The 19,236-nt window shown below is 50.6% G+C and overlaps 2 protein-coding genes across 2 annotated transcripts in view; one reads left to right on the top strand and one right to left on the bottom strand.

The window, feature by feature from the left end:
• Positions 1 to 4,210, top strand: part of LOC138718513 (hydrocephalus-inducing protein homolog) — a 67,242-nt gene extending 63,032 nt beyond the window's left edge. The window contains exons 60-65 of the mRNA XM_069853023.1: positions 627 to 873; positions 1,402 to 1,614; positions 2,260 to 2,398; positions 2,636 to 2,801; positions 3,213 to 3,354; positions 4,054 to 4,210. Of these exons, the coding sequence (XP_069709124.1) occupies positions 627 to 873; positions 1,402 to 1,614; positions 2,260 to 2,398; positions 2,636 to 2,801; positions 3,213 to 3,354; positions 4,054 to 4,210 (1,064 nt within the window). The remainder of the gene's footprint in view (positions 1 to 626; positions 874 to 1,401; positions 1,615 to 2,259; positions 2,399 to 2,635; positions 2,802 to 3,212; positions 3,355 to 4,053) is intronic.
• A 7,685-nt stretch (positions 4,211 to 11,895) lies between these two features.
• Positions 11,896 to 16,388, bottom strand: LOC138718512 (uncharacterized). Its single transcript, XM_069853022.1, has 5 exons — positions 16,285 to 16,388; positions 15,787 to 15,910; positions 15,220 to 15,348; positions 14,761 to 14,906; positions 11,896 to 12,037 (listed from the first exon to the last, which is right to left on the bottom strand). The coding sequence occupies exons 1-5, from the start codon at positions 16,386 to 16,388 to the stop codon at positions 11,896 to 11,898; spliced, it is 645 nt and encodes a 214-aa protein (XP_069709123.1).
• Between the last annotated feature and the right edge of the window lie 2,848 nt (positions 16,389 to 19,236).

The raw sequence follows: 19,236 nt of genomic DNA, 5'->3' as shown, positions 1-19,236 counted from the left end.
AGTTCTGTAGGCAACAGGGGAGTAGGACCTAACACTGTCCTTGCTGCAGAGGCTGGCTGTACTGAGATGTGAGATCTGGCCTGTTAGCTCCTTGATATGGTTTGGGAATGAATGCTGGCCAGAAACTATTCTGCAGGAGAAGTCTGCATCTCGCTCCCCAGTCCTGGAGAAGGAGTTTAACAGCATGGAGTGCAGCAGCTGGCTTGGGTCCTGAGCCCATTTCATTTGCTAACAGACATGGCCTTCCTGGCTGTCACCTGAGCATCTAGCACAGGCTGATGTTCAGTGGTATGTTCTGATTCAAGGAGTTGTCTGGATCTCTGGGCCCTTTCATGGTGTTTACTGTCCCTCTCCCTCAGTTCACCCTTCTGTCTCTTCTCACTTTCACACCTGTGCCCAGGACTTTCCAGATTTACGATTTAGCAAGCAGTAACACAGAAGCAAAAAACAACATGACTGCTGTCCTTGTTCTTCGTCGAGAGTCCTCCTGCTGAGAGCGCTTGGGCCAGGGCTGCTCCACGTGCACCTCAGCTCCCTTCTGTCCACTTGCAGCAGGAGGCAGCGTTGCTGGGAGCAAAGGATTTTTCTCTTGAAAGATGTTCTGTTACAACCCCTTCTTTCTGCAGGGCATTTCCCCTCCTCCCCTCCTGGTGTCTCTGTGAAGCAGCAGTTCAAACCCTGCTGGAGTCAGTCGAAGCAGACTTTGGAGCTCAACTCTCCCTCCCGGAGATCATCTCTGAACACCGACAGTGGTCCCCCGCCATTCTCTGTCGAGCCCTGCAGCGGCACCATCCCTGCTGGCCAGGAGCAGCTGTTCCAGATGAAGTTCTCTCCTGTGCACGTGGGGAAATTTAAGACCCGTATGCTCTGCAGGTAGGAAACTGTTCAGCTCATACTGCTGACGGGCAGTCGTGGTGTTCCCTCTCATTGGGGTGGGTGGGAGTGTGAACCTGGGGGGAAGCAGCAAAACCAACCACCATACAGGAGCAAAGAAATATGGTCCGCAGCCTTGGTTGAAGCAGGTATGGAGATAGTGGGAAAAGACATTGTGTGGAATATGAAGCTTCTGGAGGATTGCAAAATCTGGAACAAGAGACCCAGAAAAGCTGTCAAGGGGCCAGCCAGTCCCGAGCTGTGCTTCTGTATCGGACAAGCACGGCTTCCCTGTCTACAGAGAAACCTGCATGCTGCAGTTCGTCTCTAGACACGTAACTGCTCACGTTTCTGCCGTTTGACCTCTGCCACCTCCATGACAGGGAGCCCAGTTATTTTTTTTCTTTATTTGCTGGTCAGTGGTTGCCCAGAGAGAGGATGCCATGGTCTGTGCTGTATGAGCAGAGAGGCAAGCAGCTGGCTGCCTGGAAGCATTGGTCTGGCTAATAGCATTCTCTGTCTTCCTAGCATTCCAAACCTGAAACCAAATCAGAAGGGCCCAGAGGTTATTGTGAAGGGGAGAAGCCTCAGGGCAGACTACCACTTTGAACTGGAAGACTCTGACTACATCACTGCGAAAAGGCGCAAGTCAGAGTTGAAGGGACCAGCGGGGGAAGTGTTGGATCGCAACACAAAAGTGATTGAGTTTGCCACAAGTGGAGTGTGCAACAGACACAGCAGGTAAGTGTGGACATGGCTTCTCCTGTTGACGGTCTCCCTGTCATCCCCTTAGCCAGAGACCTCTCTGGCTACTCTTCCAAGCCCCAAGGTACATCTGCACCTTGTCTGTGATCTGCTGCCACTTGGCCACCATCTTGTTTTGGGGCTGGAACAAGCTGGTCACTGAAGACCAGCTGGCCAGTCATTTGTTCTTTTTGTCCCTTTCCTCAAGAAGGTGGAGGTCAGTCTGGGAGGGCCACATATCCCCAGCCTGTGCAACCAGTACAACCTTTCTCCCTTGAACAGCATTTTTAGGACATTCTTCTGCTTTGAGAGGCCAGTCAGACTGGGTCAGTGAAGGCTGAACCACAACAGAGAATGCCATCTTCCAACCCATTTTCACTTGATCTTCTTGTTGTAAAGTCCAAGAGTTTGGCTGTATCCTTGCTAATTTCTTTGTTGATAGCTGTTAATCTACAGCCACCTGGGAAACAAACAGAGCCCCTAGAAAGCCGGTGAAATGTTTGTGTTGCCAGCATCATTCCCCCTACACCAAATCGCTCCTTCCAGATGATGAGCAGGACTGGCAGTGCCTGATGTCTGCTGGAAGACAGAGTCCTTAATGGCCCAACACCACCTTAGCAATCCTTTTCTCTGTATGCCCAGGACCTTCATGGTTATGAACCCGACTGGTTCCGCGTATTCCTTCCAGTGGACTTGCCAAGACCATGAAACGTCACCAGGAGAGATGGCTTTCACCTGCCTCACAGAGAGGGGTTGGATCCAGCCAGGGGAGAAAGCAGAGGTGGGTGCAGAAGATTAAGCAGGTAGATCCAGTACGCACGTAGGCCACCTGCTGTGCCTAAACTCACTGAGAGCTTGCCACAGACAATGTAGAAACCTTCGACTGCAGTGTAAACGAACTGCCAGATGTACAACATAAAGTGGAGGTTCCGTGCCTTTCTTGGTGGCGTAGGCTGCATACCCATCCCCTTACCCTGCTAGGCAGCAGCTTTCTTTCATTTGTCTCTTTGTCCCACAGATGAAGTTCGAGTTCATCCCGCAGCACCTGGACATTACAGAATCGTTCTGGGTCTTTACAATCCCTGAGCTGAGCATTTCAGTCCCGTTCCTGTTAGTGGGCAATGCCACCGACCCGCTAGTGAGTCTGGACAGACCCCACCTGAACTTCTACTCGGTGTTAACCGGTGAGCATCGTGGTTGAACCCGGTACCTCTCCAGGAGCCCAGCAGTCCCATTATCCCAGCAAGCTCCCATGAGGAAGCTGGAAATGGCAATGGGCTCTTGTTAGCAGAGCACCCAGTGCCAGGCACCCCAAGTGTATGACAGGAAAGAAGGGGAAGGGAGGAAGGTGTGTGTCAGGGACAGCACATGTAGTTGGGTCTGTTTCCAAGAGGGAATCTGAGGGTGGTGCAGGGGAGCCCAGGGAATCACCAGTGTGTTTCCACGTCGCAATCCCGAGCATGCCATGCTGCAGGCAGTGGTCTGTTGCAAACTGTCTGGTGGGCTGAGCTGGGAGGCAGGGGCACAGCAGGCAGTGGTTGTCTGGTGGCCAGAGGAACTAAAGTTTTTCAGCAGCTGCTTTGTCCTCTCTGCAGGGCGTGAGGCACAGCGGACCATCTACTTAATCAACAAGGAGAAGGAAACCTTCAGCTTTGCTTTCAGAAAGAGCTCTCTCTCCTCAGAGGGGTGCAACGTGAAAGTAGAGCCCCTGAAAGGCTTCATCTCTCCTCTTTCAAGGTAATAGGAGTCAAAGTCCAGATTTCCTCTCCTGCGTGCCCAACACAATACTGTCATTTTGGTTTTGAGTCTCTCTCCCCTCTGTAGTCACCAGATGACTCTCAGCCATAGTGTACATCTGCCTCGGTTCATTCCTTCCCAAGCGGAACAGGAGGAAACTGCAGGTTTCTTCATAAAGAGGCTGTGTCTGTGTCCTTCGGTCCCTGTCTTTGGCTGTGTTTGATCACATACCCAGATATTACATGGAAATTACTCACAGAAAGTACACAGAGGCAGTTTGATGGCTCCCTCATTGTGTAGCCATCGCAGGAGCTGGAGGATTTCTCTTTACAAGGAGGGTGTTACCGTTGCCATGTAGATCGGAGAGACAAGGGTTCTGTGAGTGCTCTTCTCAGTGTTTGGAACAGAAGCAGGGTCTTGTAGAACATGGGTAGGGCAGTAAGGTCAGTGTTAGCATTTGCTGCCTTTCTGTTGTATCCTCTGCCATTTCATTGCGTGGGATCATCATACCCTGAACAGTTCTCACCAGGGTGTGCTCCACAGAGGGAGGTCCTGGCAGGGCAGAGCGCTCTCCTGGTTTCTCCCAGGCCAGGGGTCTCACCACAGCCACTGCACAGTGGCTGTCCTGGAGAGTAGACAATGTGCGGCCAAGAAAGCTGAGAGATGGTGAACAGAGCTAAAAAGGTCTTCTCTCTGCAGGCTTCCCGTTACAGTCTTCCTCAAACCAACACAAGAAGGAGAGGTGGTCCTCAACCTCAAGTGCGATGTCAAGAGGAAGAGCCAGCCCCTGTCCTTGAATGTCAAGGCCTTCGGCTTCAGAAAGAAGGTGGAGAAACCAAGGGCAGAGAAGAAGTAACCTGTTTAATGAGACCAAGCACAGACCTGATAATAAAGCATCGCACTGATTCTAAGGGTTTGCTGGCAAGGTACATTTGATTATTTACTGCACAGAGGACAGGGTCAGACTTCCTCTCATTGAGTCATAACGTTCAGAGGGGACCCCCGTGCATTCTAAACCTCTCCTCAGAGAGACTCTAGGTAGGTGCAGCTGGATTAAGGCAGTCCAAGACTTGGTTAACAGTGTATGTCTAAAGGATCACATCCATGCAGTCATATCCATCCTTTGTACCTCTGAACTAAGATCACCAAGTCTCCCTGCACTTATTCCCAATCTCCTCTCCAAGGTTCTGTTGCAGCAAGGATTCTCTCACCCTTGAGGAGTAACTGTGAGAGGTGCCCCTTTCCAGGGCAGATCCTGACGTGCAGCCTGCTGTCATTTCAGGAGAGCCCAAAAGGCTCTTGGGCCACTTACTACGGAGTGAGATGATTGATTGACTCACAGTCACATTTACACACCGACCGCCAGGGCCAGGTTCTTGCAGATTTGGCTGAAGTTGTATCCTGCCAAGCACCAAGTTTACATGCCAATGAAGATTCTGGTCTCTGTCAGCATGTCATCTTCTCTGAATATCTCACTGGGAGCCCATGGCAGTGACTTGAAAGTCACATTTGCAGTCACTGCCACTTCTGCTTAACTGGGCTGTTACCGGCCAGAGCTTTTCTTGCTGTTTCTCTTGCTCTTCAGAAACAACCAGTTGCCTGGCACTACTCTGCTCTGGAGAAGGGAGCAGCTGTAGCTGAATCAGTGAGAAAAGCTCATTGACCCTGGGTTCTTTTTATTTGAAAAAAAAAAGCAAGTCCAAGTCCAAAAGTTTTCCCCAGAGAAGCTGTGAAGATGAATTGAGAAGAGAAATGCATTCAGGGTGACTGCTGCTCCTTCACGTCTTTCACAGGAGGTTCTATTTGAGGAGGTTTTTCCCAATCAGTTTCCACCTTCTCTTGGGAAGTTTTAGTTTGTTGTAGGAGGAGGTTTTTCTCAGGAGGAGCAGCACTTGTAGTGTCTGCTCTGTCCTGTTAATTTCTGCTTTGAGCTTCTCCTTCACCTTTTTCTCCTTCTCAAACACCAGCTGGAAAGCAATAGAACCAGCTTCCAGAGGCTCTTCTCTCACAGAGATGGCATCAGCTCTGCTGGGGAGCATGAACAGATTCTGGTTTAACATCTGCTGCGCCTCTCTTGGTTTTCTCACACCTTCTAACAACTCAGCACTGGGAAATCCTTCATCATCACCCCCTTTTCTCCTCTTCTGATACTTTTTCTGTTTATTTCCCTTGACATCCCCCAGTGGAACTTCCACCTTTGTCTCTTTTGATTTTGTAGGCTCGTTGATGCCACTGCTCTCTCTTCTGGAAGAGTTTTCAGGGTAATTTCCAATTATGTTACTATTTCAATGAGTCTGTCCACCAGAAGAACCCTCTTTACATCCCTGAGCATATGACAGATTTTCTTGTCTGGTCCTGGGGGTGAAAACCGATCTGGAGAAAAGTTCTCCCTGTTTACTGGAGGGTGAGGGCGAGCACTAATAGCCCTGCCCTTGTAAAACTTCTTGTACCATTCTCTATCATTCATTTCCTGTTCTCTGTATGGTGATGGATGGGGAAAAAAAGGAATAAAAGGGGTAAATAATGGATGCCTTTAAGAACAGTCTTGATTGTGTTCCTTATCCAGATCTTGTAAGAGCTTCATTTAATGTAAGACTATTAAGAAATAGGGTGAAAAGGAGGGAAGGGATGAAAAAAAAGAAGAGAAATCAAGCAAGGCAAGGGAAGGCAATCAAAACCAAGAAAGGCAAGGCATGACTTGATTATTAGACCTTAGCACAAGAGATTAATCTTGGATCTCCTCAGACATAACAGCCCATCCCCTCATATTGTGCCCTCATACAAAAATCTGGGAGAGACTCTTAGATCCACGAGATGAAAAATGCAAGATGAGGTTCAGCTGCTCAAGGGTAAGTGCAGACTTGTGGAAGGAAAACCAAACCAAAGAGACAAGCAGAAAATAAACCTGAGCTTAACTTCCCTGTGCAGCAACAGAAAAGCCTTGTCTGCACCTCCACCCACCCCGGGTCCCAGTGTTCCTGTGCCCCGTGTTATCCTCCTGATCCAGGCGGCCCTGAGGGGTTGAAACCTGTTCTATAAGGGAAGTGAAGATGTTGTTCAAGGACGATGGGCAAATTCTCAGATGGGCCATAAGAGAGAGTTGTCTTTGATGGGGCTAAATTTGCTTCTGAAGAGGAGAGCTTCTCAGGTCGTCAAAATATCCGGGTGACAGAAACCCCTGCAGAAATCTCACAGTTCTGAGAACAATCCCGCTCCCTGTTCTGCACCCTCCTCTCCCAAGGTGCCAGTGTCCCATCTGGCTACCATTCCTCAGACAGACCGGATGAAGGACAAAGGAAGAGACAAGGAATGGTCCCACGATCATTGCCTCTGGAGTGTCACGCAAACCACGGGGCTTACAGCAGCCCTATGACCCGGCCTGGCCCTGCCCCCTGGCAAAAAGAGATGTTTGACTGTTCCTGCTCAAGAAACTGACTCTGGGAAAAGCGTGCCAGGACTGGTACCAGGAACTAATGAAAATGTAGCCAAGCCTGGGCTCAGCCAATACAACCAATGCCTCCAGGAAGGGCTCTGCTCTCTGCAGGCTCAGGAAGGATGTTTGGGTGTCAGGAAGGTGTTGGGTGCACACACAGAAAGGAGAACTGACCTCCTCTGGGGGCGTGGCTCCCTCTGCTCTCAGCGATGACTGGTTGCATAATGCATCAGTGTGATCGGGGTCCATCTTATGAAGGTGCCTGGGGACTCTGAGAATAAGACGGAGGGACAGAGCAGATCTCCTCACTCTGCACTGAGCCATAGGCAATCCTCTCGCCTTGCAGGATTCTCTCTGTCCTCCCTGAGCACAGCAGAAATGCTGAGGGCTTCTGGAACCTAAGAACACCCCTAGGGGAGATGGGGAGAGCTGTCAGAAACTCAGACTTCTCTTTGGCATCCCCATTCCTTAGAACCAGGCTTCGGCTGTTGACAAGCCCTTCTGTCTTAGCAGTGGTTTTAGATGACAAAGACGAACCCCAGGACTGCCCCCTGCCTCCACCATCCCTTGACCCCAGTGCTGCAGAGCAGGGCTGACTCCCCAGCAGCAGGGCCCTGGTCTGCCCAGCACCAACAGGAGCTTCAGCCATGGAGCTGAAGGAAGGTCTTCTTGAAAAAAGAAAGGGGGGGTCTGTAGCAGGGTAAGGGTCTAGGACAAATGATTGTGATTTGGCTCAAAGAAATCTCCCTTTGCTTCTCATTGACTTTTCTCTAGAAAATGGCCTCATCATCACCACGATGGCCTGTAACAACCACCTCCATACCCCCTTGTACTTCTTCCTCCTCAGCCTCTCTGTTCTTGACCTGGGCTCCATCTCCACCACTGTCCCCAAATCCATGGTCAATTCCCTATGGGACAAGAGGGCCATATCATTCTTAGGGTGTGCAGCCCAAGTCTTTCTCTTTCTCCAGCTTAGTGCAGAGTATTTTTCCTTCTCACCATCATGGTCTATGATCGCTACATTGCCATCTGCAATCCCCTGCGCTACGTGACCCTCCTGGGCAGCACAGCTTGTGTCCACATGGCAGCAGCCGCCTGGGGCACTGGGTTTCTCCATGCTCTGCTGCTCACAGCCAATACATTTTCACTGCCCTGCTGTCAGGGCAATGCTGTGGAGCAGTTCTTCTGTGAAATCCCACAGATGCTCAAGCTCTCTTGCTTACACTCGTGCTTAAGGCTAATTGGCCTTGTTGTAATCAGGGCCTTTTTAGGTTTTGGCTGTTGTATTTTCATTGTGGTATCCTATGTGCATATTTCCGCGGCCGTGCTGAGGATCCCCTCTGAGCAGGGACAGCACAAAGCCTCTCCCACATGCCTCCCTCACTTGGTTGTAGTCTCCTTGCTTATCATAACCAGCGTTTTTGCATACTTGAAGCCCCCCTCTCTCTCCTCCCAAACCCTGGACCTGGTGGTTTCAGTTCTGTACTCGGTGGTGCCTGCAGCAGTGAACCCCCTCATCGACAGTTTGAGAAACAAGGAGGTCAAGGATGCCCTGTGCAAAACAGCCCAATGGGCGCTGTTTCATGGACAATAACCTTCCTTCACTTCTCTGCTCATTTCCCAGAGTCTGTCTCAGGCCAAGATTCTGCTGTTTCCCCTTGTGATAATCCCATTTATAAATTATCTTCTGGAATTATACTACTTGTCTTGAGGTTTGATCCATTTGTGTCTGACCCTTGCACAACACTGTGTGTGATGTGGCCTGGACAAATGGATCTCTTCAAAACACAGACACCTCCCAGCTGCAGTGCCTGAAGGCTGAGCTCTTCCTCAAAGGTGCTGCCAATAAAATACGCAAGGAATTGGTCACTTAAAGAGTCTTTTCTTCTTGTGTTTGGGTTTAAGCTCATGGTACCTATAGGTTCCATCAGACCAAAAGTTCTCTTCTAAAACCTTAGCCATCTATGACCCAAGTTTTTAAAGGTTCTCTTCTTGGTGTCCTGTGGCAGTGGGGATGGTGCATGGGCTCCCCATTACATCCTGGGGCTGTATCACATATGACAGGGATGATGGCAAATACAAATATCCCTCAAAATGAATTTAGAGTCAGGGCAGGAAGGGCTGCCCCTGGCTGGGACTGAATGGAGACTCAGAAGGTGAAACGCCCTCGAAGGTGATGTGCCCCAACAGTAAATTTCTAATGTCAAGAATGTTCGGGATAAATCAGCTATGAAATTTTCAAGGACAAAGACACAACAGTTCGAGTAAATTATTTCTCTCTGTATCAGTTGTTGTGTTTATCTTTCTGGAGTGCAGCCAGTGGGCAGTGGATGTGTGGGAATGCCCTGCCTTTCTTTCCTTTCCTTTAAAAATGCAGCTGCTGACTTTTTTTTTTTTTTTTATGGCAAACTGCAGGAATTAAATTTGCGTCTTTACCAGTGATGACAAACCCTTATGCTACGTGGAATTTAATTTGGATAAAAATAATGAACACTCCATTGATTACTGTAGAAGGCTTTGTTAAAATATGGAGGGAGGACCCTTTGAGATTTTAGTAGACCATTGACCATCAATGTATTTTTGTAAAAAGCTTGTTATATGGCCAGTGCATCACCATGCTTCTCAGCTGGAAGCACCAAGATGGGTGGACATGGAAGTAATGCAAGGATGAGCACACTCATACCATGCAACATCCGACTGGCAGGGATCCTCGCTCTGAGCCTGCTTGGTAGACCACAGTCTCCCAGTGCAGGATCCCGCAGCCAGCACACAGTGCTTTCCACGATGTGTGATAGCGAGAACTTGGCCCGGAGATTTAAGGTCTAACAGGAATCACAGAAGGACATCACACATATTTTGTCATTCTGGGACAGAGTTCAGGGTATCCTGCTGTCCCCTCTGAGCCAAAGGGACGTGCATCACCAAGGAGAAGACCAGCACAAGCATTTATCCAGCTGCAGGTACCAGAAGGACAGAGAAAAGGAAAGGCTAGAGAAGGAATGCAGAGAGAAAAAACACCTGCAGAAAGAGCAGCTGGGAAAACTGAAGGCTCTTCAGGAATCTAAGTTATCTCTTCTGGAAGAGGAAAGGGCAGAAGGCTCATCCAGAGGCCAGGATGTCGGGGTGCCCTCCTTGGACATCCAGGTGCTGAACTCAGAAGATGTAACTATGGAAATCCTGGAGACTGGCAAGCTGCCAGCAGCAGAGGAGACGAAGCCCTGTGAGGGTCAGATGATGAGCCTGGCACCATCTGGACCTTGGTCTGTTGTATGTCTCCAGGTGACAACAGCCCAAGGGCCTCGTCCGGGCCACTGGTGATATTCCATAATGGCTCGACAGCAGCCAGGTGGCTGGGGAGGTTCTCAGCAACCCTTATATGGGTGGAAGATAAAAAGGAAACTGTGGGTCACTTGAATGCCTCTGCTGGGCTTACAGTGAAGGTACCAGGGCAAGGGACCAGGCGGGGTGGGGGGCATGGTGAGGGGAAGGATGGGAAAGGATCACTGTGGATTTACACGCCAGCAAACATTCCTTTCATCTGTCCAAAAGAGACAGCTCTGCTTGAGACACAAGGCAGTTCTGTAAGATGAGAGAAGGAGTCACCCAACGCCCTCAAGATCCCTTGAGGAGAGGGTGCTGGTCAAGGAGAGGGTCCTGTGGGAGGAGGTGTCATTTTTAAAACACAGTCCAGCAAGGAAGAGCAAGTCTCTGGGTGGATGTGGAACTAATTGATGCGGGTTGTGTATTTATTCTCTCTCCTGTTGGCTAAGAGAACCGCAGCATTCTTCCCAGGATGGGGATGTCTCAGAGCAGGTCTGACCTCTCTCCCTCTTTTCTCTCTCCTCTTGGCATGAAGAAGTCAGAGGAGCTGGCCAGCCCGACCAAGCACAGGGTGAAGGAGAAAGCTGAGAAACCAAGCTCTGTCCAGGGCAAGAGAGGTCAGCGACGTGCACCCACATGTTCCCTGAAGGACAGACAAAGTCCTGTGGTTGTGGTGCCACCCCCAGAGAGACCTGCCAGGTAGACCATGGTCTCCCAGTGCAGCATCCCGCAGCCAGGACACAGTGCTTTCCATAATGTGTGATAAAGGCAACGGTCTCCTCTGCAGCCTCTTCCCTTTTTATGGACAGGTACAAGGCACAGCATTGTCCCAGCAACTGTGAGAAAGTCAACATCCTCAAGTCACATCCTTGGAAGTAGAGGTGCATTTCTGCTTTGAGAAAGATTGCAATATGGACGTGTTTGTTTTAGACCCTCCCAGCATGAAGCTTAAATTTAATGAGAAGCAGGTAGGAGAAGATGGGCAGATAGGGCAGGCACCTGCAGAAGAGCCATTTCTTCTGCTCACTGAATGCTCTTCTCTTTTTCTTTTTGCGGGGACGGGGCCAGGAGTTGAGCATTTGCGCGTACCCCACTTCAACTGGGCTCAAGGAAGACAACCTCATCTGCTCTGTTGAGGGGAACCCAGACCCAGTGGTCTTCCACCTGTGCTGCCAGGGAGTGCAGGTGAAGCTGGAGGTCAGCCCCATGAAGCTGCACTTCGACAGGCTGCTTCTGCACAGGTCAGTCATCCTGCAGCTGCTCTGATGGACACCAGTGCTGTCAGTCAGGTCCCCTTCAGCTTCTCTTGCTGGCTGTGTGGCCACTCAAATCGGAGGCTGGACTAACATCTCTCTTCCTTGCAGCAGTTCTCAGTCTCTTGCTCACCATTCTTTGCTGGCTTGGAGATCCCATGACAGCCACAAGCTTTGTAGCCCAAGCAATGCTGTGCGATGGGCATCCTAATGGATTTGTGGCTTGTCTGGTTTGTGACGGCTGGTTCAGAGACTTGATGTGGATTTTGGAACCCTTAATGTCCTGGATGAGGCAAAGCAAGTGGTGACTCTGACGAACAAAGAACAATATGATATTGTGTACAGGTAGGTCCAGCAGCCTGGTCCATGAATGCATAGTGCCACCACCTGCCCAGGCCTGCATTCTCCTTCTGTCCATGGTGGCACCCTCACAGTCTGGGTACATACAACATCTGGGCTTTCCAGGGCTTGGGATGCTTGGAAGGACAAAAGGAAAGCCATGCCCTTTAAGACTGAGGGTGACAAATGCTTGGGTCATGAAGGGGAACGTCTTCTTTCTTCGGTGGCACCAGCTTCTCTGTGGTGCCGGGTTCGGTGAGGGGCAGTTCTGCCGCAGCGGGTGCTGCTCACCCCCTCTTTGCTTTTTTGGCGACATCCAGCAGCAGGAGGGCGAGTTCTGCAGCAGGGGGACAATTTGAGGAGTGGGGCACTTCCCAGAGGCAGAGAAAACCCCAGGAAAACCCAGGCGGGAGCCACGCTGGCAGCTCTGGACTCCTGAGAGGGGGAGCGGCCATTGCCACGCGGTGCCTGACGGTACCGGCTTCACTTGTGGAAGCTTGTGTGGTGACTCCTGCGCTTGGTGACAGAGCTGAGGGAGCTAGACTAGGGAGCTAGACTGAGCTAGCTGAGGCAGCTGGACTAAGGACTATCAGGGAGTGTGAGAGGGAGATAGATGAGTGGAGCAGTGCCCTCTCACAAACTCAGCAGGCTGCCGGTGCCAGCACACCTGTGTTAGACCCATCTGCCAGCTGCGAGACTGAGGGAAGAAAGACAGGGAATGAATGGCAGCAAGTTCCTGCGCCGCACAGAAAGCCTGTTGTCTCCATTCAGACAATGAGCCCACAGACTGTATGTGTGGGAATGTCCTGCCTTTCTTTCCTTTCCTTTAAAAATACAACTGGATTTTTTTTCCTCTTTTTCATGTGAATCTGCTGATTTGTACAGGGTTTTCTTATGGAAAACTGCAGGAATTAAATTTGCATCTTTGCCAGCGATGACCAACCCTTATGCTACGTGGAATTTAATTTGGATTCAAATAATAAACACTCCATTGATTGCTGTAGAAGGCTGAAAAAGGCTTTGTTAAAATATGGAGGGAGGACCCTTCAAGATTTTAATAGAGCATTGGCCATCGATGTGTTTCTGGATCGGCCATTACAGAATAATAACACAAAAAAGAAAGGGTTTTAAGAAACACTTCGAACAAATAGAACAACAAAGACTGAGCAAATTCAGGCTGTTGCCAGCAAGCTCAGGACATTAGAGGTCTACCCACCCTTGCTGCATGGGGTTAAGCTTTTCTATCACTGAAGAAAACACCTTACATTGCCCCAAAACCATGAAGCAGCTTGCTCCCTAGCCGCCTCCTCCTAGAATGTGGCCAAGGTCCCAGGAGAGGAGGAAGCAGCTGAATATTTCTTATCTTTAAGCCAGGGGGCTGTAGAAACACAATATTCCACCACAACACAAGTAGTCCCTGGATCACCTATATCCATCAGGCCCTGTCACTCTAGGCTTAGAGCAACCAGATCCCCCCGGCATGGAGCAGCACCAAAACATTCCTGTAATCCCCAGTTTCATGGTGGGTCCCTGCAGGATGCCACAGAGATCCTGCTGCACATCTCCTTGCTGTTGGAGATGGCAGAGCTGGAAAATCTCCTTCCGGGAGCTGCCCCAGCACTTTGGAAAATGCTGGCAGTTTGCACAGAAATGCCCCCAAGATGTAGCATGTTACTCAGAAGAACCAGGGCTCATAATTCCAGGTGTGATTTCATGCGCTGCAGCTGAGGAAGGACAAGGCCTTGGGTGTCGCGTAAGGTGTCCTGCCTTGGGGCAAGGTGCCTCGGGGCAGGGCTCTGCAAGACAAGAACATGCTCTCTGGCTTGGAAATGAGTGAGCAGGTTGGCAGGGGGATCCCCCTGTCCTCTGCTGATACCAAGAAATGACAGCAAATAAACTCTCTCAGACTAGTTTTTGAGTTTTAGAAAGCAAGCATCCTTTATTTCAGCGCTGGACACACAGGCGAATGATTCTAACCGCTGTACACAACGAGACGAGAGCTGGGAACAGAAGATATTTCCCATTAGCATGCATATGTAGAACATTGCCCGCAAATCTCATGCATATTCTATTACTTCCAAGAATGATTTTTAATGTTATTATAAGCTTCTCAACAGCTCAACATCTCCACTGAATTGTACCAGTTTCCTTGTCTGCCCGACCATACATTCCTCAGTTAAGGAAAAACTATACACAGAGAGGAAAGGATGACAGGAGACCCATCTGCTCAGCACATATTATAGCTGGCACACAAGACGTTCGCATTCTTAATGAGAAGACTGGCCGAAAAACAGAGGCTGAAAACAAGTTGTCTGAAAAACCTGCTGAGACCTGCGCTGTCTAAGAAACAGCAGCCAACTTCAATGCCTGCAGTTACTTAAATGAGCCTTAACTGAAGTGAGAAAACTGATCCTACAGTAGCTCAAACCAGAATATTCCACGTTTGCCATAGGAACTATTTCTTGCATCGCAGCCAGAACTTCTGTCTGCCATGGAAAGCCCACTGAGGGTTCCTAGGCAGTGCCCTGGGTGTCAAGGAGGTCCAGCCCAAAGCCAGCCTCCAGAACCTGCTTCTGTCTCACAAGAGGCAGCAGAGAAGTGCCCTCTTTCTGCCAGGGCTCCCTCAGTGGAGGGTTGGGCCCTGCAGCTGGGGGAAGCACCGTCCCTTCACAGACAGAGTTACCAGGGGAGCTGACTCTGCTGCTCCAGCTTCTGTCTGTTGATCCTAGCCACACACTTATACATGTTGCGCTGCTCCTGATACGGCTCCAGCCTCTCCAGGACCTGAATGGCTCATGGGGAAAGGTTGCTGCAACAAGAGGGAGATGTCATCCCTCAGCCTCTGCCAGAGACCTCTCTGCCTCTCCCCACGTCCAAACCATCTGCCCACCCAGTCCCATGTCCACCCACTCTTTCACCCGGCAGTGAGCTTTGTGCCTGGCTGTGGGGGTGACCCAGGTCATGCCTATGTTTGGAGCCATCAAAGGATGTCCTGTGCCAACCCAGGACACAGGCACCAGGGTCCTGGACATCTCTGGGGTCTCGGCTATGCACACTTACTCAGGTTGGAGTCTCCTCAGCTGGCTGGCTGCTGCTTTCTTCTCTGCTGGGAGAGCCATTTTAATCTTTCTGCAGGACTTGTTTGCCTCCATTCTGCTGAGCTGGGCTGGAGGGTGGGGAGTCCAAGTGCCTCCAGTGCCGAGTGCCTGGCAGGAAGGAGACTCTCTCAGCAAACCAGACCGGGAACAGAAGTGCTGGTTCCCAGAGACTGTCTTGGAAGGAGCCTGCAGTGGGAGCTGAGATACTCAACCCCATTTGCTCCTCGCAGCTGACGGCGGCTTTTGCCCCTTGGATCCTGCTGCCAGTCTCTTCCTCATGCAGATGAGCAGGCAGAGCCCTGCCCTGCAGCTGGGTGTCAGCAGTGCCCCCACGTACTGACACCCAGCTGCCCTGGCTGCTGGGCAGAGAGGGTCTCTGCTGCTCTCTGCTGCTCTCAGCGCTGGGAATCGCTGCCCTTACTTGGGGCAGCTCTTCCACTTTCCCTGCAGACCAGGCTTCCCATGACATCAATTCCGCCTTTGCTTGCTGGCGCCGCTCCTGCCACTGGCCCTCCACTTGCTTCTGCTCTGCAGACAGCTGCCAGACCTCCTGGTGAAGGACCGGAATATGGATTAGTCCTGGCTCCTGGAGTGGCTTCCTTCACGTTCGACCCACTACCCTTGCTCAGCTGGTTGGTTGGCTGTGCTTTGCCCCTGACAGATCAGGGACTGCGGGGTCACGCTGGGCTCCTCAGCTCTTGGCAAACATGGCCAAGCGACCGAAGACCTCCCTTGCCAATGACCTAGGAAGGGCTTGCCCCTTTTCCATAGCCCATGGCCAGCATAAAGTGTTTCATGACCACCTGGGGATGAGGTGGGGCAAAAACAGATGGGAGGAGTGTTAGCACCTTCCTTTCTATGAAGAAGATCTGAAGGTGACAGGGAGGTGTCAATGAGCCAAAGGATGCTTTCAGGTGGGCTCTCTGCACAAGAAGGCTCTTGGCGAGTCCTGCACAGCACAGCAGCTGCAGCCAGGCAGAGCGCGTACCTGCAGCGCTTTCTTGCAGCATGATGAGTCCGGGAGTAGAGTGCTTGGCTTGCCCTGAGGAGCTGGCTTTTGCTTGCCCACCTCCTTTGTCCTGGGGAAACTTCCTGGGCACGGGGGGAGCACACTGCCAAGAGACACCAGATGAGTCACCATGAACTTGGGAGGACTTTGATCTCCCACTTTCCTCAGGATTCAAAGCATCTTGGGCTGGCAAAAGAAGTGGGGGAGGTTGGGCCAGGGCAAGGGAGAGCCTTTCGTGAGCCCCCTTGCGTGGCTGGGAGGGGATTGCACCTCAGCTCTGCTCTGAGGGCAAGCAGAGCGATGTGGGGAGCTCTCAGCACCTGCCGCCTTCCCCAGGAAGCAGCCTGCAATGGGGCGAACGAGCTCATAAAATCGGTGGAGCAGGAGTTGTCAGGGACCATGCCAGAGTGGCCAAAAGAGATGTCTCTCCTGCATAGGTGCCAGAATCCCTTTTATCCCTTCCCACAAGGGTCTCACATGGCAGAAGTCGCCTTCCCCATCTCTTGCTGCCTTCTGACTGGATGCTGGCTGGGCAGCACAGGGAGGTTCACGTGCTTCTTCTGTGGCTTCTTCGGAGCCATGGCCCTCAATCAGTGGATAACAATGATCTGGAACCTGGCAAGTAAACAATGACATGGGAGTGAGGAAGGGTGACCCCTGCCCTCTGCAGCTTCCCACCACTAATCCTCCTTTTCCTTTGTGGTCATACACAGGTTTTATCGGGAATCTCCCCCAGTCAGAAGGTGGAGCTTAGAGTCCTCTCTGTGTCAGTTCTCTATGTTCTCTCTGATGGGAGTGATGATGTGCTGGGCATCAGAAACAGGGTCAGGGTGCCCGGTCACTCCAGGAGAACAGAGGTGTAGCCCAAAATCAGCCCACACCACACCCCAGCCCCTCAAGGACTGATCCCTGACTTGACGCCGAGTGTCTCACCCTGACCAAGCACAACCCTGAGCAGAGTCTGGGCAGCTGCCTGCTCGGTGGGTCAAGAGCTACTGAGGAAATGTGCGCACCTTGGGAAGACGTGGTCAGGAGCAGCCTGCACCCCCTGAGTGGTGGTTGCTCCATCGGAGACAGCGGCTCCTGGCCAAGAGGCCAGCCCACCTAGTCCAGCTTCAGCTTTTCCAGGATGTACGTAGACACGGCGTCCCAGATGTCCACAACCTCTGGAAAGTGAGGGAAAGAGGTTTCAGGCTCCGGGCCAGTCAGCTCAGAGCCCGTCGGTGAGCTCCTTGACCAGCAGGTCACCAGTGCAGGTGCCCACAAGCAGCTTGGATAAACACTGCTCTGGCTGTGGAGCTGGATTGGGCCCCAGCTTCAGGCTGCCAGCCTTACTCTGCTCCTAGGCCAGGCAGGGGCAGTAACGGGGATGTGAGAAGGGCTCAGGACCAGGGCTTGGCCAATTAACTCTCACAATGGGATGGCATCCCAGATCTGAAGCAGCAAGTTGAAAAGTTGACGCAAAATTCTGAGAGCTTGTCTGCAGCTTCAGAACCTACAAGTTTTCTTGAACAAGGTGAAGTTTTGAAAATAATTCCTTCAAAAAACCTCAAAATGAACATTGCAAAAGTGCATCTTGATCAAAAAACAGAAGAAATGGCTATAAGGTGTTTATCTGAAGTCAAAGCACTGCTGTCTGCTGTTCCAGCCCTGTCCTTGCCATTAACTGAGATCCCATTTGAGATTACTTTGCAGTCAATAGCAAGTTTGGGAGATATGTTTGATCCTGCCAGTGGATGTATAATAACTGAAGAAAGTCTTTTCAATTGGATCATTTCTCTGTTTCACTAAGTTATGGTTTTGCAATAACTTAATCAGTTGCCAAGTTTAGTTTAGATCTAAGTTCTGGTGTTAGTGAAGCAACCTCTTTAATCACACCAGGATTTGGCTCTTAATGTGTTTTCTAATTTTCATTTTTAGCTTATTTCTAGTTATTTAAATAATTAATATTTTTTTTAAAATTGAAACACATTTTCAGGAATTAGATGTATTAAAAGTAGTTTCTCAGTAAGAGGATTAAAAATTCGATTTATTAAAACACCTCTAAATAAGGGGGTTTATTAGGAATTTCCCAGCTTTTCAATAATTTCTTATTGCTTAGTAAAGCTGAATAGGCTAGTAGCCTTCTAGCACTTGCTAGCAGACACTACTTTTTCCTTGAAGTCTTACTCTCTGCAGCAACTTTTTAATTGACTTTGCAGTTATCAAAAGTTGGTTTCATTTCTGAGGTTGAGAATGTTTTCTGGTGTAAAATCATCACCAAGTTTGTTTTTTTACCATTTCTTTGGAAACCAGCATTTCAGTCTTTTATATCTTCTGTTAAATAAAACCATATCACAGGTTATTGACAGTTCAGATGTCTCCATAGTTTCATTTGTCGGAAAAATGGTCAGTTTAAAGAAATAAAATGGTACCATATAAAACATTTTTTGACATAATTCTAAAATGCCACCTGAGGAAAGTATTAGAGATGGGGAATTCAACATGAAAAAGTGAGCCTAGAGGTGTCTAAAAGATGGGCAGACGAGGTGCTGAGGGGCGTGGTTTAGGAGCAGATAAGAATGGTTGGACTAGATGATCCTGGGGGTCTTTTCCAACCTGGTGATTCTATGATTCTATGATTCTATGATCTCTCAACCTGGTGGCACAAGAGGATCCCATGGGAAGGAACAGAAGTTCTTCCAGAGGAGACTGGGTTGAGGTAAAGGGCTGATTGCCAGCACAGGCATTTCCATGAGAGCCCTGGGGGAGCTGTAGGACATGTCAGCCCCCAGGATGCAAGACCCCTTATCGTTCCAGAGCCAGAAGCCCAAGAAGTACCAGCTCCCAGGGAAGGCTGACCCTGGATGCCCCACCTTGAAGGAGGACCATGAGAGCCTCAGGACAGCCCCAACACCACGGACTCCCACCTGGGAGTCCTCTTGCTGCCTTGTCCCTCAAGCCGGGTGGGAGCCTCAGGGAGGGCTCTCGCAGCAGCTCCAGCCCTGTCCAGCCACCCTGTGCTAGCCCAGCAGCCCCAGGCTTTGACAGTGGATAGCCCCAGAGCTCCTCCTCGTGAAGGAGTTCCCCAAACCCTTACCCTTGGTGGAGAGTTGCAGGAGGGTGGGAAACAAGCTGCTCAGCTCCAAGCTGACAGACACAGTGCAGCAGCCCTCCATCGCGCTTGCTCCTTGCTGTCAGGTCAGGGAAAGGGATGCTCTTTGTACCTCCTTGCCCAAAACTACAAAGGGTAGCAGTGGGGAGCCCTGAGCAGTGTCAAGCAGCACCAAGACCCTGTCGGGAAGTGCCAGTGGTGCTGGGGGGACCTCCCTTTTACGTGGGGCTTCCCTTGGTGACATCAGCCCACATCATTGGAAGGAGCATTCTGACGCCGGCAGGGAGATAGCACAGCTGAGAGAGGAGAGAGGTTTCCCCTCTTGTCCCTGGAAA

The sequence above is a fragment of the Phaenicophaeus curvirostris genome, chromosome 3 (assembly GCF_032191515.1).
Source record: "Phaenicophaeus curvirostris isolate KB17595 chromosome 3, BPBGC_Pcur_1.0, whole genome shotgun sequence".
Classification (NCBI taxonomy): domain Eukaryota; kingdom Metazoa; phylum Chordata; class Aves; order Cuculiformes; family Cuculidae; genus Phaenicophaeus; species Phaenicophaeus curvirostris.
Note: the sequence above shows the minus strand (reverse complement) of the source record. Positions and strands in the feature narration are given on the sequence as shown.

Coding starts and splice junctions, on each gene's coding strand:
- LOC138718512 (XM_069853022.1), bottom strand. CDS start 16,388: ATGGCTCCGAAGAAGCCACAGAAGAAGCACGTGAACCTCCCTGTGCTG. Junction 14,907..15,219: donor AAGTGGAAGAGCTGCCCCAA/GTAAGGGCAGCG, acceptor CCTTCCTGCCAG/GCACTCGGCACTGGAGGCAC. Junction 12,038..14,760: donor CTGAGGAGACTCCAACCTGA/GTAAGTGTGCAT, acceptor CCCCTGCTGCAG/AACTCGCCCTCCTGCTGCTG.